At 43.0% G+C, this 17,443-nt stretch overlaps 1 protein-coding gene across 2 annotated transcripts in view; it reads right to left on the reverse strand.

Moving 5' to 3' along the window:
- COL4A4 (collagen type IV alpha 4 chain) overlaps positions 1-17,443 on the reverse strand; it is a 155,593-nt gene that overhangs the window by 120,878 nt on the left and 17,272 nt on the right. For both annotated transcript variants that reach the window (XM_054549909.2, XM_063713074.1), the window contains exons 3-4: positions 14,761-14,803; positions 10,351-10,428 (exon numbers count right to left, since the gene is read on the reverse strand). In XM_054549909.2, the coding sequence (XP_054405884.1) occupies positions 10,351-10,428; positions 14,761-14,803 (121 nt within the window). The remainder of the gene's footprint in view (positions 1-10,350; positions 10,429-14,760; positions 14,804-17,443) is intronic.

Genomic DNA, 17,443 nt, shown 5'->3' on the forward strand with positions numbered 1-17,443 from the left:
TAAAATTAACAAATAAACATTCTTTTAAATATATTCATCCTTTTTATGAGTCTCATTATTCTTAATCCATTACTATTATCATTCCCTTCTTTTCTAATGCTTTCCTCCTTTTTAAGGCTTAATTGTAATTCAACGAGTCAGCCACTGGGTGGCACTACAACATCATTCACAAATGCTTTGGCAGCGCCTCCAAGGGCCTCCCCTATTGCAGGAAAAAAGGCCCGTTGGGTATCAGGAAGAGTTATCAAAATAAATAACGAAAGGTGTTATCAACAGTAGACAATCCAGAGACTGGACTGCAGTGGCAGACTGTTTTCTTATACCTTAAAGTAACTGCATTTGTTCACAATGAAATAGGGGTAAACTGAGGAATTTAGCCTGGAGTAACACTCATTCGAGATTTTCACTTGTTCTTAAGAGGCAGCATGGTGTAGTGGGAAGAACTCTGCACTGAGAACCAGGAGACGTGGCTTTGCCACTGAACAACAAGGTCACCCCTTACTCCAGGCCACTGGAGAAGGGTTTTCCCGATTTAAAATATGGCATCTGCATCTGCTGTGGGGCCTAAACAAGGCTAAGGGCTCCTGGTGAGCTCCCTGATGAACTCTAATCCAGTCGACTCTCCCTCCTTCTTGTCTGCCTTGTTCTCCAGCATCCCTGCCCCTTGGCCTTGCCTTGATTTGCTCCCACCTGTGTCTTGTGGCCCCCTCTTCCTCCTGTTTGGAGTCTCCCCCAGAGCTCTTTGGGGCTGCCCTGGCTTCTTGTCACTTTCTCTCCAGCCAAAGCATCCATTTCCAAGGGGTCAACTTCACCCACAGTCAGACAATCCCTCCGTGTCCCTCCCTAACCCAGACCTTTCTTTCTGAGCGCCAGTCACATATCCAACTGACCACAAGGGCTGCAAGTCCAAACCTGGACTCATGATCGCCCCTGAAACGTGCTTCCTGAGCATGCACCACTGTCTACACAGCAGCTTACACCTCTCATGGGAGTCCCGCATGCCTCTAACTGCCTGCCCCAACTGCGCCAGGTGAGTCTCCTCATTCCTATCAAGTCTGCCTCCCAAATATGTCCACCTCCCATCCACTTCCCTACCCTCCACACTCACCCCCTCGCTAAGCCACCAAGACTTCCCACCTGCATGACTGCAGCAGCCTTGTAACAGGTTTTCCCTAACATTACCTACCTGCCGCCAGCCACATTCTCCAAACAGCACCAGATCATCTTATAACATAAATCCAATCTGCTTCTTCCCTTCTTAAAAATCTTTCAAAAATTTCTTATTACGCAGGAAAACCTGTCTGCTTTTTTTTCTTTTTCTTTTCTTTCTTTCTTTTTTTTTTTTTTTTTTTAAAGATGGAGTCACACTCTGTCACCCAGGCTGGAGTGCAGTGGTGCGATCTCAGCCCACTGCAGCCTCCGCCTCCCAGGTTCAAGCAATTCTCTGCCTCAGCCTCCCCAGTAGCTGGGATTACAGGCACCCGCCACCATGCCCAGCTGATTTTTGTATTTTTTTAGTAGAGACAGGGTTTCGCCATGTTAGCCAGGCTGGTCTTGAACTCCTGACCTCATGATCCACCCACCTTGGCCTCCCAAAGTGCTGGGATTACAGGCATGAGCCAACATACCCTGCCCCTGTCTGCTTTTTAAGCTGCATTGCATGCTGCCGGGTTCCTTACCCACTGTGGTCAAACCTCTCTCTAGTCACGTTTCAGTCCCTCAAACATGCCAGCCTGTCTCCTTCCCACTTCAGGGCCCGAGAGGAGGCTGTTCCCCTTGTCTGAACACTTGTAGGGAGCTGAATGGCACCACAAAAAAAGATACGACATGTCTTAAGCCCAGAGCCTGTGACTATTGCCTTAGACAGCAAAAGACCTGATAAAGTGAAGGGTCTTAAGCTGAAGAGTTTCTCCTGGGTGATTTAGGTGGGCCCTAAATGCTACTACATGCACCTTTATAAGGAGGACGCAGAGGGAGATTGATGTGGACACACAGAGGAGCAGGTGACGTGAAGACAGAGGCAGAGACTGGAGTGAGGCCGCCAGGAACCGAGAAATGCCAAGGACTGCTGACACCACAAGGAGTGGAAGGAGGCGAGGAGCAGGTTCTCCCCCAGAGCCGTGGAGGGAGCCTGGCAGTGCCAGCAGCTTGCTTTTGGACTTCTGGCCTCTAGAGAATACACTTCTGTTGTATTAAGCCACCACGTATATGGTCATTTGTTACATAGCCATAGCAACTGATAGAAGGCTCCTCCTCCAGACTGTGGCTAGGAGAGTTCTAATTCCACCCGGTTCAAGCTCAAATGCTAACCCACATCTGCCTGTGCCCTGATCCCCATATGCTCCCATGCAAAGCAAGCCAGAGCACCAAATTGTCCACCTGGGGAGGGAGCAAGGATTTTTTGTCTCGTCTTTTCCCTGATGTGACCTGAGCACCTCGAACAGTGCCTGGCGCTCGTCAGGCAGCCAGAAATAGTGGCCGGAGGGGAGTCTTGTCTGTCTCTTGGTTTGGCTCTGAGCTCCAGGCTGCAGGGACTTTCTTCTTTATGACTGAGGCCTCCATGGCCTGGTTGGATGCCTGGCATGTGGCAAGTGCTCAATGGTTACTTGCCAAATGAATGGAAAGCTATTATTATTGGTATTATTATTTGTTGCAGTTAAGATTGTGTGATAGAGGCCAAGTGCAGTGGCTCATGCCTGTAATCCCAGCACTTTGGGAGGCCGAGATGGGCAGATCTCTTGAGGCCAGGAATTCAAGACCAGCCTAGTCAACATGGTGAAACCCCGGCTCTACTAAAAATACAAAAATTAGCCGGGCATGGTGGTATGTGCCTGTAATCCCAGCTACTTGGGAGGCTGAGGCAGGAGAATCGCTTGAACGCAGGAGGTGGAGGTTGCAGTGAGCAGAGATTGCACCGCTGCACTCCAGCCTGGCGACAGAGCAAGACTCCGTCTAAAAACAAAAACAAAAACAAAACAAAAAAAAGATTGTGTTATAGAGAAATAAGCACCTTGGAGACAGCTGTTTGTGGATTTCTTGGCAAATTATTGAATATGGTTGTTTGAAAGGAGAAATTTGCTTTTATTTCCTAAAACCATTATAATTCCTCATCTTAGCTAATTAGTCAGACGTTACATTTGTACTAAAGAGGTATTCTTATACTAAGTGCTTTCTATTTTCCTATATAGTAGAGTATTTTCCCCAAACTGTGCCCTGCTTTTGAGTGCACCTGTATCGCTAGCCCTTATTTCTTGCCAATAACAAGTTCAGTGTGGCCCCACATTTGCTGAGCTCTGCACCCAGCCTAGCCTGGGTCATGCTGGGTCACACAGTTTGGCAGTTGTTGCTATGGAATTGAACTCCACATAAGGAGACCAAAGGCCCTGTTGCAAATCACTGACAAGTTAATGAGGTGACTGACCAGGGCAGATGTGCCCAAACCTGCCTTCAGACCCAAACCACAACTAGGATTCCCAGGGGAAAGTCTTGTTATGTTAGCTCTATACGTAGACTTGGTCTGTTTGGAAAATAGGTAATACATTCTACAGTGTAGTAGGCAGATGAAAGGTTCTTTTCTCTCTTTTCTCATGCACGGATGCTGGATTTAAAGAGATATTTCTCAGCCTACTGAAATGATGTTAGTTAGTTGGAGTTATTTTCCCATGTAGACATCAGCTGCTGCTGCTACTTCTACCACTATAATTTATTAATAGGCCAAATAGTATTAAATGACAGGCAGGGATCCTTCCTTACTCTCTAGGCCTCCCAAACCCTGTCCAGAAATCCTTACTCAAGGCCAGGCGTGGTGGCTCACGCCTGTAATCCCAGCACTTTGGGAGGCTGAGGTGGGCGGATCACCTGAGGTCAGGAGTTTGAGACCAGCCTGGCCAACATGGCAAAATCCCATCTCTACTAAATATACAAAAATTAGCCAAGCACGGTGGGGGTGCCTATAATCCCAGCTACTTGGGAGGCTGAGGCAGGAGAATTGCTTGAACCCAGGAGGCAGAGGTTGCATTGAGCTGAGATAGCGCCACGACACTCCAGCCTGGACAAGAGAGACTCCATCTCAAAAAAAAAAAAAAGAAAAAGAATTAAAAAAAGAAAAAAATCCTTACTCAAGTACCTACACAGATCATCCTATAGCTGAAGATTCAGCTTTTAACTTTTGCAAGTTTTCTATTCTTCAGAAATCAAAGTTCCTGTTCTTGACATGGGGGGATACTTTAACAAGCTAAGCCCAAATTATAAACTGGAAGCTGGTGAGCTGAATTTTACTGGGGAGTGTGTTTAATTGCTAGGCACTGAGTTTTTTAAAAATTCTGAATTCTGATGCCTTTAAATGACAAATGCACCGTCCAGCTCCTAGTAGCCCCATCCTGAGCGCGTCCTCTCCCCATTACCACATTCAGGTCACCAGCTGTTCCCCAAGGACATCTGAGTCTGCCACCTCTGACAGGGACTTCATTTACCAGGGAATTCTCCAGTAGTGACAAAATGAGCCGGAGAGTTCTTGGAGGAGGAAGATACAGCAAGAAGAACAAAAAAGCAAACCCAACAAACTCAGGGGTTGAAAAAAGACCACCTTTGCCAACTTCCAATTGTCACTGGAGCTTGTTTACATCAAAATGGAACACAATTGACTTAAGTGAACTTTGGGGACACAAAAATTATTGTTCCGAACCATGTATCAGGCTACAGGTAGAAAATGTCCTAAAACACAGCTGTGTGAGTGATAATGAGACTGAGTTCTAGAACTTCGAGTGCAAGTAATTCAATGAAATGAAAAATGTTAACAGTAATTAAAATTTCCCAAGTAAATTCCATTTTTATCACGGAATGCAAGCTCTTAGGAGTATAAGGGATGAGTGAATGAGATCGCAGGGAAAATACTTGCAGTTTTTTAGTGATTTGAAATTCTCAGAAGAAAGAATGACTCACTCATGTTTGATCTTGGTTTTCAAACCAAAAAGACTAAGACAATTCTTGACCTTTAAGTCATTTGACCTCCGTGTTTGTAAAACCACCACATCATAAGATTTTGTTAATTTCACAATTGTTATACTCCCTTGAATAGAAAACAATATGGGGAAAAACTGTGGACAGTGTCTTTGTTATCATCCTTGTTACTAAAGTATAACTTATAAAAGGTCCTCATTCTAATTTGTAAGGACGTGTAATTTTCCCTGCAAGGAGCCCACCATTAAACACAGAGAGCTTCCTCCCTTGAAACTGATAAGGAATAATAGAAAATCCTGCCTGATATACCTCATTCACACCCTTAAAGACGGGCCATAGTGAGGTTCAGGGAAATGTTAGGGCCTGGTCACAAGTCATTTGGGAAACCAAGTAAATAGCTGTCATATGTGAAAACCCACGCCCCACATCACAGAACCATGGGCTGCTAGAGCTGAGAGGGACCAACCAGCCCCATCTAGGACAAAAAATTCTCATGTCCCAGGTGAGGGCTCTGAACCTGACAAAGATCAAGGAGGTAAGCTCCAGTCTCCTCCCCTCAGCCTGGAGCTCTTACCAGGGTGCCACTTTACCTTAAAAGGTTCAAGAGCTGCAACCCTCTTATTTGTTGCTGCTGCTCAAAGTGCTTATTTCTGATCCTACCTGAAATTCACAAGGGAATTTGAACTATGTGAGATTATTCATTTCATAACAGGCTTAAATGCTAGTGTGTGGGGAGAAAGTCTAGGGTTGGGGAAGAGACTCCCCACTAATTCTGTCCACCTCATCTCTTGGATATGGGAGATCCCCCTACAGAGCCCCTGCATGCTGGCCTGACCACCAGCTCAGCTCCCAAATCCTGTCCAGGCTGGAATCTATTTTTTTTTCTTTTGAGACAGAGTTTTACTCTTGTCACCCAGACTGAAGTGCCATGGTGAAATCTCAGCTCACTGCAACCTCCACCTCACGGGTTCAAGCAATTCTCCTGCCTCAGCCTTCCAGATAGCTGGGATTACAGGCACCTGTCACCACGCCCTGCTAATTCTTTGTATTTTTAGTAGAGATGGGGCTTCACCATGTTGGCCAGGCTGGTCTGGAACTCCTGACCTCAGGTGCTCCGCCCACCTCAGCCTCCCAGGGTGCTAGGATTATAGGCGTGAGCCACCATGCCCGGCCCCTGAATTTTAGTTTCTTAATTTATGTGTATTAACTGCCTGTTGTGTGCTATCTACTGTAATAATCTCAAAGTACAAAAAATGACCCCCAGTTTACAAAAGGGAGAAGTGAAGGTAGGCAAACTATATTTCATGGGTGTCTACAATGGGTCAGGAGTCAGGATCAATGCTTTACTTGTGTTCTCATGACCACCTTCAAGAAGTGTATGCTTGCAATCTAATCAATAAAGTCAGGCACATTCACACTCAAATCCAGCCAGAGCTACAGGGCAGGGCAGGACAAGTACAGCAAAAGAGAAGCAGGTAAGCAGCCTGCGAGGGGGCTCTGGCAGGGAGACATCAACGCTGGCTGTGATGAGCAGAAAGGCCTTGTGGTTTGGTGTCTCCACTGAGCTCCTTTGAGAAGAACAGGAAAGACAGAGGCAGAGTGCAAGTGGGAAGGCATTCAGAAAAGGGCAGAGAAGTGGAAATATTCAGATTATCTTCAAGAGTGAATGAGTGGCCCAACTGCTGCAGCTGGAAAGGGTCAAAGGGGCAGTAACGGGGATTACAGATGAAAACTCATGCTGGGGCTAGACTGTGAGCCTCCAGCAGTACGGTGATGGGGCTGGACTTTATTCTGTAGACATCTAAGGAGGCCCCCCTTGGTTCTCCACCTTAGATCATTCCATCTCCACCTCTAACTCTAGCTCTCCTCTCTAGTTACATTACGAACCATGGCTGTTCAGCACAGAACCAGCCTTGCCTGTCAACGACTGCTTTAGACATAGCAGTTTTGATGTGGGGTTTGATGAAACTACTACCTACTACTACCTACTACTACTACAGGCATTAACCTGTAAGAGAGGAACACTTTCCTTCTTAGGAATAGCCCGCTATGCCACTCGAGGGCTGTGCAGCCTCAGGCAGATCCCTCAAGCCTCAGGAATTTGGTGTATTCCTATTCTGATAGTCCCCCCGTGAGCTGTCACTGCAGCTCAGAAGGTTGGTCGGCTGCTGAGGACTTGAGGGTGCTGCCTTCCCAAACCACCTGCCATTATGCACAAGCCACACTCCCAAATCCTCAGCTGGAAGATGTCACAGCGACTTGCATCCTTCCCATGGAAAACCCATTCATCTCAGGAAGACCAGACGCTCCCTGTCGTGGCACACACAGCTCTCCTTGACCACGCAGACACAGAGACACACACAGCAGAGTGCCGCTCAGGACCGGGAGCCTTCCCTATCCAGAGACTGCTTAGAGGGTGGAAAGTGTACCATCTACACATGCAATGCCTTGTGCTTGTTTAACAGCCCAAGGACATGGAAGAGAAGGACCAATGTGGGTACATGCAAGGAAACCCAGGCTTGGTCAGAGTCAAGTGGCAACCTGAGTTTACAAAGTGATGCTACAACCCAGCAGTTGGTACCTTTGTGTAATGATCTTTCCACAATCATGAAGCAAATGCTGGGGTTGAAGCCAGACACCTGGGTGTGATTCCTGGCTCTCCCGCATCCTAGCAAATTATTTAGAACTGTTGGGAATTTAGTTTCTTTGCTCTGAAGGGTGGAAATAATAATACTTGCACCACAGAGCAGAGGTGAGATTAGAACATGGCTTCTCAATCTTGGCACAGTTGGCATTTGGGATGGATAATTCTTTGGTGTGGGGACTGTCCTAAGCATTGTAAGATGCTGAACAGCACTTCTGGCCTCTACTTGCTGGAACCCAGTAGCATCCCCTTTTCTGCTAAAACAACTCTCAGCCTCATTCACATTGGGAGACCCACTGAGGTGCCTTTATCAAAGCAACTGGTCCTCTTCGTTTTGGGGTCGGCTCATCTCTTTCTTGCCACAGGGCTGATCAAATCTATTTATCTTGGTCCTGAAGCTCAAAGTCATAAAATTTAGAGGCACTGAGGTCTTTTTTCCTTTTTGCATTTGTACAATCTTGGTATATTTACATTAATAACCTCACAAAAAAGCCAGGCTTTTTTTCTATATAATGTGCACATTTACACAAAAAAGCTAAGGACTTTGTTTTCTTGAAGCTTCACTTTTAAAATTATATTATGGAAGTGGCTCAAGACTGGCTGCACACAGTGGCTCATGCCTGTAATCCCAGGACTTTGGGAAGCCAAGGAGGGAGGATCACTTGAAGCCAGGAGTTTGAGACCAGCCTGAGAACCACAGCAAGAGTCCACCTCTACAAAAAAAAAAATAATAATAATAATCAAAAAAATAATTAGCCTAGTGTAGTGGCATGTGCCTGTAGGCCCAGCCACTTGGGAGGTGGAGGTGGGAGGCTCACTTGAGCCCAAGAGTTTGAGGCTGCAGTGAGCCAAGATCACGCCACTGCACTCCAGTCTGGGTGACAGAGTGAGACCCTGTCTAAAAAAGAAAAAGAATAGAAAAGAAAAAGCTCTGGCCTGGCGCAGTGGCTCACGTCTGTAATCCCAGCACTTTGGGAGGCTGAGGCGGGCGGATCACGAGGTCAGGAGATCGAGACCATCCTGGCTAACATGGTGAAATCCTGTCTCTACTAAAAATACAAAAATGAGCTGGGCATGGTGGCGGGTGCCTGTAGTCCCAGCTACTGAAGAGGCTGAGGCAGGAGAATGGCGTGAACCTGAGAGGCGGAGCTTGCAGTGAGCCGAGATCGAGCCACCGCACTCCACCCTGGGTGACAGAGTGAGACTCTGTCTCAAAACAAAAAAAAAAAAAAAAAAGAAAAAGCTCAAGATAAATTCTGATGAACAAAATTTTTGATGTACTGAAGAAGGAACAAAGCAGTTTAAGCATCAGTGGATTTGTCATAACTTATGCTCAATAAGGTAGCTGCTCCCAGTAAAATAGGCCAACAAAGGAACCCATTGCACACCTGCTGTGTAAAAATGAAGCAATACCATGAGAGAAATATGTCGTCCCTTCTCTCAGGAAGGTAGTGTTTTGTGTCCTTGTAGACTCCTCTTTACTGTACTGTGCTTTTTGAATGTCATGCACAGCCCCCTACGATTGACTTGAACACTGTTACCGACTGAATGTTTGTGGCCCCCAAAATTCATATGTTGAAATTCTAACCCCCAAGGTGATAGTAGGAGGAGCTGGGGTCTTTGGGAGGTAATTAATCAGAGCGGAGTCATCATGAATTGGATGAATGCCCTTATAAATGGGACCCCAGAGTGCTCTTTCTCTCCACCATATGAGGATACAATGAGAAGACACCATCTGCACACCAGGAAGCAGGCCTTCAGCAAGACACTGGATCTGCCAGCACCTTGTTCTCGAGGTTCCCACCCTCCTGGACTGTGAGAAATAAATTTCTCGTAAGCCACCCAGTCTATGGTATTCTGTTACAGCAGCGAGAATGGATGAGGACACATTTCAAAAGAATCATTGATCTGACTCAAAAATTGTCCCAAACTTCTATACCACACTACTTCCTTGTGAGATTGTGGGAGTAATTGTAATTAAAGAATTGTTTGATCTAATACTTTATCACAAATGAATTAGTGGGCTGCTATCAGAACGTGAGGGAGACGTTAACAAATGTTCAAGAGACCTGACAGACGGTAACCAAAGAGGTTCTTGGCTTTGCAGAACAGAGGATCTAGCGTGGTCATCAATGCGGCTGTTCTGGGTGGACTTGAGCAAGACACTGACTTTCCTGGGCTTCGGTCTCCTGCACTGCAAACGTGGTATCCTAAGAAGGTTCTTATGAGAAGTCAATGAGCAGAAGCATTTTAAACTCATAGAACAGTGCCTGGCACATAATAAGCATACAAAAAATACAGCTATCGCTTCATTAGAACACTGTGCCACTTGTTTCAATAGCGACAATCCAAGAAAGAGTCCTATGGTCAACTGTCTGGAAAGACCAAACAAACTTGGATTTTTTTCTACCAACTTCAGTACTTCTCAGAGCCTTTAAAATGCCATATTTCAGGATGGTGACCCAGTATGTACCATTTCACACCAGGACCCTTCCTCCATAGGGCAATTCACAAGACTAGTGTCGTATAAAACAATGGGTGAATCGCAGCTTCCTAGTCTGTCTTCTAAGCCCAGACTGTCTAATATAATTGAGATTGCTATTAGAATGTGAAAAACATCGGCTGTGAAATACATAAACATTATCGAGGACTAAAATTTGCCAAGAATCTGGGATTACTTTATATTAAATATTCACAAGTTCTCAAAATTCAGGAATGCTGCCCATGTCAGTTTTTACATCACTTACCCGAGACCCCTTTTCAGGAACACAGTGGCAAACAGAGCAATCTCTTCCTCCGCAAGGACCAACGTATTTCTTTCCACTCTGGAAAGTGAAGCATCTTATTTAGTATATCAGTACTCATCGTTTAACTAGGTGAATAACACATACATTATAACAAGTACTCTTGGTTTACTTTTGACTCCATGAGAAGAAAAGACTAATCATGATATATAAAAAGATGAATAACTTACACAGTAGCTTAATAATAAGGAGGGTTGATTATATGAGCAAGAAGCTTCCAAAACTGAGGATGCTGAAGGAAAATAAGTATCCTTCTAAAGTCATTTGGCTTTAACTGGAATCTTCTGCAATTTCTCCCTTTTGGTAAGACTTAATTTATTAAGTTGTGAACAGTCTTAGAGTGTAAACTATGTGGTTAGGCAATCCATGCATAGACAATGGAGTCTAGTTTAAATGAAAAGCTTGTATTTTTTCGGGGCCTGTTTTGCTTTATCTTCAAGATCAGCTACAGTGTATCTCCTCCCTCATCAAACTGTCCTTCGTAGGACAATTCTTCTGTCCCATCCTTGAGCTTAAAATTAAAATTGTTCTTCCTACAATTTGCTGAGACTCCAAGATGGTTTCTCTAATGTGTTTCTCAAACAGAAACTCCTGAACTTGAATAATTTGGACCTTTTCCCCACTTTTAGCAAACTTTCCAACACCCTCTTTAGAGCATCACACACACACACACACACACACACACACACACACACACACACACACGCCCTTTGGGAAGAATCAGCTCCTTGTTCTCATGAATCCTAATCACCTATATCTAGAGTCATCATCCACTTCCATACAAAAGCATAGTCCCAGAGTACTATTTCCATAAGCAGATCCCTTAACAGCAATCACCAGGATGCCCCTGCAATGAACATGAGCACTGAGCGTGCATTCCCAGGCTGGGCCTGCCAGTGGGGAGCGAGTGGTGGTTTAGGCCCCTGTGTAGTGGACAAAGCACCTCTAGGTGTTAGGACCCAAGGGCATGGATAGGAATATCAAGAAAGCGTCAGAGAAAAGGTTTGCCTGGCTCATGATCTGGCCTAGCCATCATTGCAACATTTATACATTGGCCGTACAATTTTATGATTGATCAACCTTTTTAAACTTAAGGCTGTAAACTCAAGCCTTTAGACTATTGTATGATGGGAAAACATAAAACAATAAAACTAATATTTATAGTCCCATGGAAGACATATATACATATGTATGTGTGAATGCATATGAATATATATGTGTATATGTGAATATTCATGTATATATACATATATATGAACAGGTATATGTGTATGGGAGGAAAAAGGGTCTAATCAGCATATATTATTTTTCTTCTCACTCACACAGTTTAGGCTTATTTTTTGGAGAAAAATATGCTCAGACACAATCCAAAAGAAAATATATTTAAGCACTAATTTTAAAAAGACATCTTTGTAAACAATATTCTCATGGATCATTAAAAGCATACAAGAATTTGAAGCTTGACGAGAGTCAAGCGATTAGATAGTTTAAGTTTAAAAATGTATTTGAAGTTTCAGAAATATATGCCTCTTGAGTTTTGAGTAATGTTGTTATCTATAAATGCAGAAATACTAAGTTAAACACCCTGATAAGGTTAAAAAAAAATTAAATGCCCGGGCCCAGGTCAGGACAGCATGAAAGCACTTAAAGTAACTAGACTGAATACTTGGGTTCATTTAAGGTTGGGTTTCATTACTATGTGTTCACTGAAATATCAAAACAACTAGAGGGAAAAAAATAAGGTCAGTTGATTAGATGGCTTGATAATAAGGGCAAGTTTGTTATTATTATTTCTTTGCTTATTTTTGCCAAACATCACTGAGATGTTTGCAGCAAAACTATGTTTCAGGAAAGAATCAGTTTAAAATAGATTAGTAGATTCAAAAAAAAAAAAAAAACAGGAATTGTCTAGTCACATATCAAGCTTTGACTTGGATCAGTAAAAGGAAAAAGCAAGAGGTGATTTTAGCCTCTGCAAAGTTATTCTATGTAAACATTCCCCAATAAACATTTAAAAGAGGAGGGTGAATTTATAGAGGTCTGCACCTCAAAAATAGATTGTATAAATTCATTTTAAAAGATAAACACAACATTTCAGACAATTAAACATTCAAAGTATGAACCACATTCACTGGGAATACATTCACACTCTCGGAAACTAGTGTTACTCTTCTTCAAAGAGAGAAAAGGAAAAGTCAGTATCTGTCTTATCTCAGATATTGTTAAACATACATTTGTCACATAGAAAAGTTCAAAGCCTGGCTGCGGTGGCTCATGCCTGTAATCCCAGCACTTTGGGAGGGCAAGGCTGGCAGATCACTTGAAGCCAGGAGTTCAAGACCAGCCTGGCCAACATGGTGAAACCCCATCTCTACTAAAAATAACAAAAAAATTATCCAGGTGTGATGGCTCATGCCTGGAATCCCAGCTACTCAGGAGGCTGAGGTGGGAGAATCACTTGAACTGGGAGGCAGAGGTGGCAGTGAGCTGAGCTCGTGCCACTACACTCCAGCCTGGGTGACAGAGTGAGACCCTGTCTCACACACACACACAGAAAAAAAAAAAAAAAAAAAAAAGTTCAAACAAAGAAGTTACTAATATCTTATACTTGTAATTCCATCTTCTTTTTTCAAAAACAAATAATATAGGCACATAATTTTAAAAATTCAAACGGTGCCAAAGAGTATAACAGGAAAAGAAATGCCCTCTTTCAACACTGGCCCCAAGTTCCCTCCTATATAGGATAATTTTTTTCAAATAGGTGTCTGGGCATTAATAAGCATATTCATACAATGACCTCATTCACACACACACACTCACACACACCGAGGCAGATAAGCACATGGGCACACATGCATAGATGTGTACAAACACACTTTTGGTGATTTGCACTTGTTTTATTTTTATCCAAATGGTGGATTGCTCTATATTTTGCTGTTTTCACATAATTGAAAGTCTTCAAAATCATTCCAAAGTAATACATATGCCTATCCATCAGACCACGTACCAGTTGTTGTTGAAGGAAATTTATGGAGCTCCCTTCTGTCTATACCGAACACTATCCTGAAATTAGTATTCTTGGGCATATTTATCAATATGCATGAATCAGAATAAACATGTATGACAAATTCCAAAAAGACACACTCCTGTGTCAATAGGTACACGCATTTAGGTACACGCATTCAAAATCCGGATGGGTAATACCGAATTGCTTCCCACAGACACTGCATCAATTTGTACTGCTACCTTTAAAACCCAACGATAGCATGGCCACTCCCTGTGTGCAATCTCTAGACTCTGCACACCACAAGCTGGTAGAAAGCCTGGGATAGAAAAATCTTTGATTCAGAAATTATATTTACTTGTGTGCAATATTTAAAAAAAAGCAAAATCTAGGACTCTGCAGACTTTTATAACAGGAAAAAGAATATAACACAAAAATAAACTTTTAAAAATCAGATAAGAGAAATACATGTACTATTTACATGTATTTTTCTATTTTCTATTTTTTCTGTATACTGTGACATGTATATATCACAGTATTGTTTCCACTCATTATTTCAGGTGATGCTCTCAAATGCATGTCAACAAAGTTGGGCAAGTCTTATCATCCCTACTCAATACAGGAGATAACTGAGTCTTATGTAAGTTAAGAAATGAATCTTTGGCAGAGCCAAGAACCATTGGCTCCTCATTCTTTGACACAGGTGTTTTCTGCTCCCAACTTGTAGGAAAAGGAGAACAGAAGGTGATTTTGCACTTTGATTTGCTTTGAAAAGACCTACAATAACTTGGCTCACTGAAATTGCATTGGGTAAATCCAAGGTGGAGAGTATGAACAGATAGGGATGTGTTCACTAGAGTGATTTAAACCAAGTCAGTTGTCTCAAGATCAACCTGAGTTGCAGGCAGGCCACAGTGGGATTTCCCAGACACATCTGAGGGTGAGTTTAATGACTGGGATTCTTCAGTGAGGAAGCAGAAGAAAGATAGCTTATTACAGAATGTTCTGGGCTTATTTTTCTTCTGAGCTAAAATGTTCAAATTATTCTTGTATTTCTTGATTTAATCTTGAAATGGCCCAGCTGCCTCTTGACTGCCTCCAAAAAAAAACTTTTAAAGAAAGGGTTATGTTCATATTAAAATAAAGAAATTCCCAATACCTAGGCAATTCAGAAAGCAGTCTTGACTATACAATATAAAAGAAATCTTAGAGTTTATTTAGTCCTATTCTCCATTTCACAGGTAAGAAAACTGAGTCCCAGAGGGTGATTTCTTTGAAAGCATAACAAAAATTATGCATTCTATAAAGTGAATTTTCACAATGCAACCAGAGCTAGTGAATGTACTTACCCCATATACATATTGTACAGAAAAGAGAATGAGTATAAGTGACCTACAGAAAAACAAAAATGCAGATTAATTTAAACAGTTTCTTTTCATGTGAAACAAATTAAAAAGGAAAAGAGTAAAGGAATTAATTCCAGAAAGCTACTTTTTATTTCTATGAGGCTGCTCCTACTAGCCGACTTGTCATCAGTGACAAGATCCATGCTTTCCTCTCTCTGGCTGCCATCATTGCCTTTCCTCTTTTTAATCAGCCAAGAAGTGTGTGTTGAACCCCTTGTGTGGTCCTCATTGTGCTGGGGACTGTGAGGACCCTCTGAAAGTGAGACCTGGAGGGACAGACGAGTGAAAGAAGATGATTCTCAGAATGAAAACTGCAGGAGAGAGGGAAGGAGGCAGCTTTGTTCAGACATACACATTGCCTAGACCAGTGTATCCCAAATGCCATTTAGTGGAAGCAACTAGAAGGAGGGAAGGTGGAAGGAAACCTAACTGGACTGGGAGGATGGTTTGGAGAAAAAAAGGAAATAATATGGAATATTTAGGGAAAAGTTATGTAGTCCAGGGCCTTATAAGTGAGGCAGAAATCCAACTGGGGTAACTTCATTAATACAAACAAATTTTAACAGAGGACATATGCAATTTTAAAAGACCACTAAAAGGCCAAGCGTGGTGGCTCAGGCTTGTAATCCCAGAACTTTGGGAGGCCGAGGTGGGCGGATCGCCTGAGGTCAGGTGTTCAAGACCAGCCTGGCCAACATGACGAAACCCCATCTCTACTAAAATACAAAAATTAGCTGGGCATGGTGGCGCATGTCTGTAATCCCAGCTACTCCGGAGGCTGAGATAGGAGAATCACTTGAACCTGGAAGGCAGAGACTGCAGTGAGCCGAGATCGTGCCACTGCACTCCAGCCTGAGTAACAGAGTGAGGCTTTGTCTCAAAACAACAAAACAAAACACCCATTAAACGTTTGCATATATTTTCTAGACCTTATATTTGTCAAACAGCTTCTGGATCCATCATCTTATTTAATGCTTAAAACAGCTGTGGTTAGAACTTCAGGTCACACCATTCCAAAGGATGGTAGGAGAACTGGGGCTCAGTTCTGGGCTGTGATTTATCTGCCATCCTTGTTCTTTCATTCTCTGTAGAGCCTTCTCCTCTCTAAAACCTCACGTCCTAAGTGAGCCTTTGTTCTCCACCCTCTACTTCTTCCTCTTTTGCTGAGATGCCAACAGACACTACAGATGTTTACAGAGATGTGGATCTGGAAGATGAGTAACTGGGTCCAGCCCATACTTAATGGCTCCCACACTAAATTCCCTCTCTCCCCAGCTGTTTTCATGATAATTCCAATACAAGCCAGGTTGGCTTTTCATTGTAGTAACCAAATAAATCAATAGAAAAATATAAAGGAGGTGTTAAACACTGGGAATCAACTGCTTTAAATCAGGTTGAATATGTATTTACAACTCTTGCTTGTTAAATGAGTTATTATCACTGGACATTTTTAAATAGGATATGTTGCATTTTATAGCAATTGTCGCTTCTCTCTATATAATCTCATCAAGGATTGTAGGCACAGCATGTTTCTTAAACCTTTTATACAAGAGCAAACAGACTTAGAAAAGTTGGACAATATGCTCCAAAGATCGCAGACAGAATGGCCCTGCCAGCTCGGGCCAGGTCCGAAGATCCTTCGTAGTCTCTTTATCCTGCACTGGACTTGTTCTTTCTGCCACTGTAGATATTAAAAAATAAGATCATTCCTTTTTTTTCTTTAAAAAAAATCCACAATTAAGATTCCTTTCCATTTCTTCTACGTCCACTCCAAATCAGTTAAGACTGGACTGTATTCCTTCCCACCACCTTCGCTTCTTTCACTCCGCATAATTGCTTGTTCATCATCCTCAGAACTTTTTGTATTTTTTCACTATTTAACATTTCCCTGTGTTAACTCCCAATGTCATTTTGAGTCTCGTTGAACAATCTCATATTGGTTTCCTGTTTTCCTATTGCTGCTGTCACACGTTACCACACACTCAGAGGCTTAAAACAATGCATATATACTATCTTACAGTTCTGGAGGTCAGAAGTCTGAAATGGGTCTGACTGCCAAGAACCAAGGTGTTGGCAGAGCTGTATTCCTTCTGGAGGTCCCCGGGGAGAATCTGATTCCTTGCCTTCTCTACATTCTAGAGGCTGCCCACATTCCTTGGTTCCTGGTCCCCTTCACCCTTCAAAGCCAGCAATGGCCAGTTGCATCTCTCTTGCTGCATCCCACTGGCCTCTGTTTTTGTAGTCAAAGCTCCTTCTCCGACTGCTCTCCTGCTTCTCTCCTTCACTTCCAAGGATGCTTGTCATTATATTGGGCCCATCCAGATAGTCAGGCTCAGGTCAACTCCTCTATCTCAATGTCAGCTGATTAGGAACCATAATTCTATGTGTAGCTTTAATTACCCCTTGCCATCTTGCCATGTAACATAACATATTCACAGATTCCAGAGATAAAGATGTGGACATCTGTGGGGGGCTGGGGGTGTTATTAATCTGTACTTGTGAAGTAGTCTGTCCTAAGTCTTCTAGTTATAGGGACCCTGAAACTTTGGGCATATAAGTCTTTTGCTATTCAAACCTAGTGAGTAAGCGAGCAAGAATCTGGGGCCTTTCCTTGTGCAAATTCCCA

This window comes from Pongo abelii, chromosome 11 (genome assembly GCF_028885655.2).
Source record: "Pongo abelii isolate AG06213 chromosome 11, NHGRI_mPonAbe1-v2.0_pri, whole genome shotgun sequence".
NCBI classification, from domain to species: domain Eukaryota; kingdom Metazoa; phylum Chordata; class Mammalia; order Primates; family Hominidae; genus Pongo; species Pongo abelii.